The 10,828-nt window shown below is 29.2% G+C and overlaps 1 protein-coding gene across 1 annotated transcript in view; it reads left to right on the forward strand.

The window, feature by feature from the left end:
• The window catches only part of LOC106683549 (uncharacterized), a 209,374-nt gene that overhangs the window by 124,941 nt on the left and 73,605 nt on the right, over window positions 1-10,828 (forward strand). The window contains exon 2 of the mRNA XM_014425079.2: window positions 603-808. Within this exon, the coding sequence (XP_014280565.1) occupies window positions 603-808 (206 nt within the window). The remainder of the gene's footprint in view (window positions 1-602; window positions 809-10,828) is intronic.

Consider the following 10,828-nt stretch of genomic DNA (forward strand, 5'->3'; position numbering starts at 1 on the left):
ATAAAGTTTAATTAACTTAACTTAAGAATTAACGTCAACGTTTCGGTCATTATAATAAATATAATCTCAATACATCAACAAATATTCTTTTAAATGTTTTTTCTTACCAAACAGAATAACAATATTAACAATAAACCTTCTTTCAACAGTTTAGGACTCTATTATCACTTAATTACTGAGCTTAATTTTTTTTACATCCAATTTAATGGTGTTTGGTAAGAAAAAAAAATTAAATAGTTTTTGTTTAGAATATTATGTGACATGGGCAATTAGCTTGCAAGTGCAAGACAGTTTTTAATAAATTGTGAGAAGTCAATAACTGAGGTATGTTTAAAAATATTAGTGTTATTTGTGAGATAGTAATATGGTAATCATATGAAAACAGTTGTTGGTTGTCTACTTGATAACAGCCGATGGGCCGAAACGTGGGATAATTAAAATGAACTTCGTTGAGAGTAAAGTGGATCAAATGTAGTTGTGTTATTATTAATATTAACCACTCTCCAACAATTAATTAGTAAATATGTTAAATTAGAGAACTAGCAATATATATTACTGTAATTTATGATATATTTTGAATATAATGTAATCTACTCTTTCAGATGACTCTCGGAGAATGGCAGATCCGAGAGCTGTGCCTGGCCGGTAGGGAAATACTCCTAAGGCAGCCCATGTTCCTGGAGCTGTCCTCGCCCGTCAACATCGTCGGTGACATCCACGGCCAGTTCTCCGACCTTCTGAGGCACTTGGACAAGTTGGGATACCCGCCACTCGCAAACTACCTTTTCCTAGGAGACTACGTTGACAGGTTTGTCTTTCAAATTAAATTTACACCGCTTAATCGGCTTTCCGGATTAACGAGGGGAAAAATCAATAAAGCACTGAGACAACAATAATTTTTGTAAAATCAAACAAAATAATTGACTTGGTTACTACTTATAAAAACCACATATCTAACGAAATGTTTATATCAAATTGTATTAAATTGGTCTAGTAAATTTAATTTCAGCATATATAGTATATATCGAGTTTTTCTATTGCATTTTGATTTTTATTTAATTTATGAGTTAAATTGATATGGGTTTTTTTTTTTCTTTTATGCAATTCGCAAACTGGTTTTCCCGCTTAGCTGGCGATGTTTCAGTCCCTACTAGTTTGGTTAAGCAGGATTTTAGTAAACCACTTTCAGTGGTATATTTCTGTATATTTTTTCACATAAATAAAAAACAAAAGTCTGGTATGCTTTTTTTTATTTTATTTTTTTTTTTTTGCATATTTAGTGATATTTAAGCCGATTTATTTAAAGAGGTGGTAACATCTCTTGAGTGTATATATTTAATTTTTTTTTATATAAAATTATAAAAAGGAACTGGAACCTCTTAAAAAATGTTAATTTTGATTATGGATAGCCGGTAAAACGAAAATATTGTTAACTGTTTTTGATGATTCATACCATCAGAAAGCGTCGAATCAATAATTGCCTTCTATGAATTCTCCTTCAAATCTAATTTACTATCAGAATCAATAATAGTAATAATAATAAACCTATTTAATTGAGCATTTGCGTTAGAGAAGAACTGTTGGATAAGATAAGAAAATTTACAATAACTTGGAAAGGTGCACATCGCGCCAATATTATAACTCAGTAAAAATTAAATTAAAGTTACAAACATATACCAGAAATATTGAGGGAATGAACATGTCATAATTGGACAGTTAGTACGTCCATACGATGTAGTTTACCATTTTTTATCAGTCTTTTTATATTATCCGTTTTATCCAGTTATATAAAAATATAACAAATTTCAAGTAAAGGAAGTTTTATCATTTATTTTAGGAACTATATTGACATTTGTGACATACCAACCTATTCTAACCATGGTGAAAGGTCAAGTTTTCATTTCGTGGGACGGCCACGAAATAAAAGTCAACCAACCAGGCCGGATACGGACAGGCACCGCAGCAGCCACGAGACAGTCAAGGGTAGAAACCTTAACTCCCTCGACAACAAACGGTCCCTGAATGTTGGGGAAACTTTTTTTTATGACCCCTTTCCTGTTCATTCCTGACATACTGGGTGGGGGTTAGCTAGAGGTCACCAACCTATTCTAATCAGTGTGGTAATCAAATTTTCATTTCATGGGGTTACCTCCGAAATGAAAAAAATCGAACCCCAGGATTAGAACCAACGCCGCCGCGGTTCCCAGGTTGAAAAGAACTGCGCCTTTAACCACCTGAGCTACGAATAGCCCTGAATTTAAGGAACTGTACCCGCTAAATATATTTCGGTTATAGCATTTTGGCGAATAAAATGGGCTTGTAAGGTTGTAACGAACGAATCCCTAAAATCCCTGAACAATGAATTATAATTGATTTTTTTTTTTTACTAGAGATATGTGAATGAACATTAATATACTCCAATATAAAGCTTCCCATAACATATATATTAACGATTTAATTTTAATATATCTAATGGAACAGAATATATTTAGCATGTACCTGGACATGCCGAGGATAAATATAACAAATGAGCCGGTTTCTTCGGCGTTCCCAAGAAAAGCAAACACATTGTTTCATTGACCCCATTGCGAGGTTCCTTCTCACGAAAGCATCCCCATTTTCAATAATTAGCTAGCCCAGTCACTAACGACTGACTTTAAAACTCGTTTTCACTGTTTCTATTAAACATATGATTATTGAAAACAAAAATTATGTTTTATCAAATATAATTTCACAAAAACCGAAAAAAATATATATATTTGAATAGTTTTATTTTATTTTTATCTTACTCTTCTGTCTGTTTGTTATGTTAAATTATGGAAATACTAATTTCTAATAAAAAAAATAATAAATCAGACTTTGAAGAACATTATTATTACTTATGATTAATTTGCAAAAGTCTGTTATAATAAAAGCTCCTTATTAGGAGTTACCCTATGGATAATTACATCCCTAGTTTTCGCAATTTGGTATTTAATATAATTGTCTATTTTTTATAATTGACTCTCGAAATATAAAATTCATAGAGGCAGACTGCTTACATTTAAAATAACGTAGTAGATTGGAATCGAGTAGGATCCAGCCTCCAGTGAAAGGTGTTTCATCAGCTGCTGGAGTCCCTTTCTACTCATACCTTTTTTAGTTTCATCTACTCACAAGAGAAATGTGACCACTAATTACAAGAAAAAAAAAACTATATTTACTCAATGAACTTTGAAATATAAACCTAAGAAGAATCATTTATTATTGGAGTTCAATGCGCCTTTCTGAATCAAGTATTTTTTGTTTTTTCATTATCTTAATTAATGCACTTTTCTGATCGACCAAAAAATTAACTTCTGTCTGGAAATTAAAAGTTTTACATTTCACGATAAGTAGAATCCAACAATTAAATAATAAAAATATATCCCCATCATTTTCTATTCGATTTTGTTTGTTTTATCTAAGTCACAAGTTATTTGAAGATGATCCACGGAACTCATCATTACCATTCGTCATATAGTTTAGATGTTTTATTATATTTTTAATAATAGTAATTCATAGTACCAGAAAAATAATAGGTGGGGTTTAGAGACTTAGAGAAACAAAATAATTTATGTTTTATTAAAAGACAAAATCACAAATCCTAATACTTTTTAATATTTTTATAGAAATTTACAACTGTACATAATGATACATGCAGTAAATTTGATGTAAGTTTATAACGAAGTGATACAGGCGTGTAGAGAAATTACCCATTGGTAGCGCTTTATATTAGCAGGTCTCGTGGGCATCTTCTTTTCAGGCGCCTCGGAGGATTGCTAGGGATAGAAGAGGAAGCAAGGTTAGAAACTAGTTTTGGTGATTAGGGAATTTATAATGGTCATTATGTATGATTTTATTTGTATCAGATTAAGGATTATTGGGAATTTTACGAAGGATTTTGTAAGGATTGAATACGAGAGGAATTCGAAGGTTTAGTGGAGCTCCAAAGCTTAACTCCGTATGTCCAGATTGGCCTTATTACAGTCATGTAGATCACCCTTTTGTAATGGATTGAAAGTTTAGACAGTTATTCTAGTAAGTGCTGTAATAGTTAGAATCGACATGCAGTTCCCTGTCTTTTATGTTTTGTGTGAGGTTTCATGGTCAGTCGTTGGATAAGTAATTTCACAAAAATAATAATAAATATAAACTTATGATATTAATAACATGAATCTTAAAGAAACAACAATTAACAGGAGTAATACTATTAAAATCATATTTTTTTTTTATGTAGTCTGATTTTAAATGAAGAATGTCTATTTAAATTCTATTGGAACTGGATGTACAGGAAATGATGGAAAAATTGGGATTTGAAGGTGGAAAGGGTACTTTGCTTATTTATTTTTTTCTAAATTAAGAGTTAACTGAACTCTTATATGCAATATACAATAAGAATGTAAATGACAAAGATTTGCATATTTCTCATCTGTATAATATGTTCGTACAATCCCAATAAATTTGGATTGGAGTGAATATTTTGAATTAATTTCTTTGAAAATGTGTAATTGCTAATATCGAGAACAAAATATTAATCTCCATATACCAGAAATCAAATATGGATACTATAATATTAAATATGTATATAATATCCATTGTGTATATCATACTATATCCAATATGCTTATTTCGAATTTGTATATTGTAATATCCACTATTAATATAATAATAGTAATTCCATTATACTATTAAATTCGCTTCTAGGTCATTTTAGAAAATTAATGCTTTTAAAAATGTTCAATATCTAATATGTATATTATAATATCCAACATCCATATGACATCCAATATCGATATTATAGAATCCAATATCGATTGGATAGTATCCAATATGGGTGTTACCATATCCCAAGTGGAATGCCTATAATCAATTTTATATTATCTATATCACAACATTCATTATCGATTTTATTTTCTGGATATCTAATATCGATTCTAGATTTTATAATATATGTGTTATTATAATATCTAGTATCGATATTATGTTTTGGTTATTGTTTATCGAATATATCCGACATCATAGACATTGATTTAATTTTTTTTTAATATAGGTTTAAGATAATTAAATTTCAATATCGATATTTTCGGAATAATATAAAATATGATTATTTTTTTAAACGATATCGATATTTCCGATATCCCTGACATTGACTACGTAGATGTTATTTCAGTTGATTATTCGATGGATCCAGCCTTCGGCCGTGCTAAATATAAATTTGCCGCCAGATGTTTTTACTGGAATTGTTTACATGGGCCAATGAAGGCTGGGCACTAGACCAAAATTGGATGGGACCGCTGAACATGCAGACTGTTGGACGCCTAGGGTTTCTATACTATTTTATATTTTTCTTTTATTTAGTCGGACATCTATTATGAACTACTGAGGTTAACTTACTGCCTTGCATTAGATGCCGACCTTGAGTTAGTCAACTTCAAATATATTTATTTAATTTAAGGAGATTGAGCTTCCATCATTTTAATGTATCAGTACTTTAGTAAAAATAAGTATGCAATGTTTTTCCATAATTTTAATTATTAAATTATATTAAGATATAAAATTACAAGAACATGGGACCATGTACTAACCATAAAACAAAACTTTTAATTTCCATTTGGATCAGAGCTAATTTTATTTGATGAACATTTTCTATATCTCACAAAAATAGCTTTATTTTACAAATAATACCAATAAAAGCAGTGTTCCCCATGTTTGTTTTTTGTTAAAAATTTTCAAAGAACTATTAGTTAGTGTATTAACCTACCAGTACCTTATAGTTCATAAATAAATAAAATAACAATATTCATTTGTCACTTCGTTAATTTGGCTTTTCTTCGCAATACCAATTACAATTCATATTCAATAAAAAATAGTTTATTTTGAATATCTGATCCTCTGAGGGTTTTTTAAATTAAATATAATCAATAGGAAATAAAAATGCTTAAGAATTTGCCTTATTTAAAGAATCAGGTTGGTTAAAAAAAAAACTATTCATTTCTGAATCAATTAGGCATTATAATACTACCGCAATAATTATGCCTACCTAGTACCTAAAGAGTCTGTACCAAAGGGCCCGGCGTTACCAAATATTTTAAGTATATTATTAAGGAGTACCCATACATGATGTATGCCACAATGTGTACATAACAGAAATGGCAAATTTTGGTATTTCTCGGTCATAGGTTCAGGCTATTATGCGGCAGTTTGTGTTCGAGGGAGTTGATGCGACTAACTTACCAACCTCACGACTGCAGTGGTGCTGGCTCGAATCCGGCTTGGAAGAGTCCCACGAAATGAAAACTTGACCTTCCCCCCCCTCTACTATGGATAGAATTGGTTGGTTACCTGTAGACAATGCCAGAAATGACCAGGCAGAGGCACACAAAAAACAAAAAAATTAATAACCTATCAACAATTATCAATTTCATAAAATAGACTTAAATTCTGAGCCTAATTTTTTTTTTTTTAATTTCAAATAATAATAAATATTTGCTCTATAATTTGAAAAATATATATATATCTATTCTCTTGTGTTTTATATAATCTATATAAGACTTCTTAATTTCTAAAGTGTCGCCAGTCTGTCCTGAATGAAATGATCTATCCCGTTTCCAACTTCGGGGCAGGATCGTAAATCTTTCTTATTACAATAGTACTTACTATATACCGCTAAGTTACTAGTTCCACTAAGTACTTTACTATGAAGCAACGATCCCTAGTCGCGTGATAAAAGGCAGTCGGAATAGTCGGTCACTACCCGGTCCCAAGCAGACCTACCCCTATAAGGATGCTAGTGTCTGCCGCTGGGATTTATTATAATTTATAAATATTTATCCAAACAGATTTTTCGATCCACTTAAATAGTTGTAATTATTTTTGTTCTCTTAAGTTTCAAATTTTGAATCCCGGTGTTGAAGATGCTTTTCAAACCCCTGAACCCATCAAAGAACTAGTAGACATGGCTTTCGAAAGTAGAATGGATATGAAATTGCCACCTGGGTTGATCTGCCAAACATGACTTGAAATAAAATAAAATAAATTACTTTTAAGTATTTAAGATCTTTATGATTTTGCAGCAGGCCTAATAATAGTAACATTTTTCTAGATGAGAATATTATCTCTGGCTATTATTAATTAATTATACGTTTCCGAAACGAGAGAGTGAAAGTAGGCCTATATGAGGCGTTGAGAACCAGACTAAACTCAAGATGTGGACAAAAATCTTGTTTCTGCCACACAATATAGATTTTATGATACAATGGAATAAACGGGTTTTTGTAACAAATGATTAGCCCTAAATACAACTAATATATAGTATATATATAAATAAATACATTTTTATCAAAATTATTTTAAACTTTCTTTTATTTGCTTACAATATACAAGATGTTAAATTTCTTGTTTAGTCGCTATATTCACAATGAATATAGCGACTAAACAAGAAATTTAACATCTTGTATATTGCTTACAATATACAAGATCTAAAATATAACAATATTTATCACGATCATAGTGGCTACGACTGCTTTCACTATCATCATCACCATGGAAACACTACTTGAATATTAAAAACCGTCTTCTGTAGTCGGTATTACGAGTTCCGTATTGCCCAGTAAAACCTCTTTTTTATTCTTCCAGGAAAAATACTTTAAAATTTAGCTGTACCTAGGGGTTTCTTCAATTAATTTCTGCCAACGAATTCTTATGTAAAAATATTTGGAAAAATAAGATGGCAAAAAGTTAATATCTTTGATTTTGGTTAAATGGCCACAGGATATTTTTTAGGTTTTTTGCCAATAAATCCTGAAGTATTGCCAGTAGCTGAAATATTATTATGAAATAATTGATTGTGCATTTAACTAGCTTTAATATAAGCCCTTTCTATTTACTAATTCCTGAGATACAGTTTTTCCTAATGCGGAAAAATAATTTCGTGAACTTATTTCGGGAAACATCATGAAAATTTTCCTCGATACAGTTTTTTTTACTCCAATATTTTTACCAAAAAACGAGAAATAAATTAGTTTACTATCACTTATTGCTTAACTTGTAGTCTCACTGGACTATATGTTATATCATTTGAGAAATTATGACTAAATGTTGCGGATACTGCATAGCCCTCTGCCCCCTGTTCATTTCTGAATGTATCAATAGAATATTTATTGCGGACAGTGTGTCCCCTAAGTATTCTAATTTAAACAGTAGAAAGTTTAAGACTTAGACAATTTTAACAATATCTTAAAAAATTGGGGAGAGGAGAATAAATAAATAATAAACTAAAGGTTTAATGAATACTCATTATGTTGATGGAAAATGAGGGGAAGGAGGAGAGATGGAGAGGGTGATTAGAACCTTCGTCTTAAGACGTGACGACCTACTAGTTAATTATTAATCACAAAAGATATCTAAATAGTCTTAATCTTCTTTATTAAATCATATTACATGTCTAACGTTTCGGCCATCATCGTGTACAATCTAATAAAATAACTGATTTAATTATATCTTATTATTGACAGTGCCAAAAACATCATTAAATATAATTTTTATACCTTAATTTTAGTTTCACAGCCTCATGTTGATTTATTAAACTTTTCAAATTATTATTACTATTATGAGTCAATTTCACACATGGGAAACAAGTTAGAACCCTATAAAACAAAACGAAGAAGGGAAAACATATTTCTTTACTTATAAATTTGCACCATTCTATGTTTTAATTACCTTTATTTGTCATTATAACATTAAATAATAAATTTAATTCTTCTCTGTTTTTGTATTTATATGATAACAATATTATTTAACCTACCTCAACAATTAGGTTAGGTATAATATCATTTCATTTTACACTACATTTTTTTATATTTCCTTATTAAAAATCCTATAAAATTTAGTCGTAAATAATTATTTAAAGTTCAGTCAATTAATCATAAATTAATTTTACATAAAATTGACATTAGTAACATCACATTTGAAACTAACATTAGGGTATCCAAATTATAATTAATCATATTTTTGATACTCGTAATAATAAGTTATCATTAAAGCTGTTGTTTTATTAGATTGGCCTTGATGGCCGGTCGTCCGAAACGTTGGATGAGTAATATGTTTTCATAAAGAAGGTTAAGTTTATATGGTTATATTTTGTTATTATTAATAAACTACGAGTCTCGAACAACATAATAAAAATTCATATAAAATATTTTTTATATTAATAAAATTTCTATTGTATTAATTTAATTAATAAATGAAACAGACAACGAGCATGTGTTTACAGTTATCCTGTTTCGTAATAAAGTACAAAGTTATACTATTAATCTTATAATTTGTATTTGGCACAATTTTAATCACTTTTTCAACTCTCACTTGTACTTGATAACTTCTATAATATCGCTAATAATCTCCTTTTGTTTGAAAAAAATTATTAGTGGTTGTACTTTGTGGTTTTTATTATAGTATTTATGGGTTAATAATATTAGGCTTTATTATAAAACGAAGCTCAACTGGATTATAATAATAACTATATGTTTATATAATAAACATAATTTTAAATTACTGTTTCAGATTTATATAAGGCAAAAACTTAAATGCAATTAACGCCCAATGAGGCATCACTTCAGAGAGAGTGAAGTTCCATCGCATTTTTGCTAAGTACTTTCAGACTGATGAAAATGTTTAAATTTCCCTTTTTTCTATTTAAGGAGTCAACAGAGCTCTTAGGGTATTGCAAGTGAAGAGAAAGCAAGCCCTTTTGCAAATAAGCAATCCTATTGGTGGAGCAGAAAGGGAAGAAGTGCCTTCTCAATTTGTTTGACACGAACAAACAACCTTGTTTCACGCTTTGCTAACAAAATGGGTCTTGCCCGTGTAAAAGATTTTCCAGAATAAAGAAATTTGGCTTATAAATTTTTTATTTCGTTTTCTTTTTTAAACTTTATTCTTTTTGATGGCAAAAGTATAAGTAAGTACTAAACTACTGAGTAGTTTACTATTAATGATCCATTCTTATAAAGTTATCATATTTAAATACTATTATGGGAGCATATAATGTAGATAAGTTAAATTTTTATTAAAAATATTGATTTGTAAAACCTAATTGACATGAAAAAATTTTAATTTTGAATTAAACTAAATATGTTAGTAAGTTTTAGGCTTTTATTTGTCAAAAAACCTTTACTTTTTTCAAATAACTTTTTATAGAAAACTCAATCTAATATAGTAATGGTTTATACTTCCAAAATCATTAAATGACTTTCTGAAAAATTGAAAACAATATCAATTTCCATGAAGTATAATTAAGAGGGGAAAAGGAGAGAGAAAATTAATTTTAAAATAAATTCTTAATCCCATAAAAATAATTTCAGGTTAATAAAACAAAAAAAACCTAATTAGCAATGTATAATTTCATTTTACCGTAAAGTTCCTTTTTCCTCCTTTTTATTTTCCAGGTCTCTTGAGGAAAATATAACGTAAAAATAAGCGTTATAATTAATTAAAAATAAGATGATTCATCGCAAGTACCATAACGTTTTACCAATATTCCTGAAAGATCTCGTTCTAAATTGATATTGTGAAAAACATTAAATTAATTAAATTTTAGTTATTGCTTATACTATACCTAGTCTGCCATTGTTAATAAAATAGAGTAATACAGAGCTTCTTAACCATATCGCTTTGCTTATGTTATTTTACTATATTTTGTTTAATTTAGGATAATTTTGAAAAACTATTCTAACAATTATTTAGTAGTTTAGAGTCAAAACTACTAAATGATTTTTAACATTTAATATCTGTAAATAATTATATTTATTAT

This window comes from Halyomorpha halys, unplaced genomic scaffold (genome assembly GCF_000696795.3).
Source record: "Halyomorpha halys isolate HHAL.00 unplaced genomic scaffold, Hhal_1.1 Scaffold494.1, whole genome shotgun sequence".
NCBI lineage: Eukaryota > Metazoa > Arthropoda > Insecta > Hemiptera > Pentatomidae > Halyomorpha > Halyomorpha halys.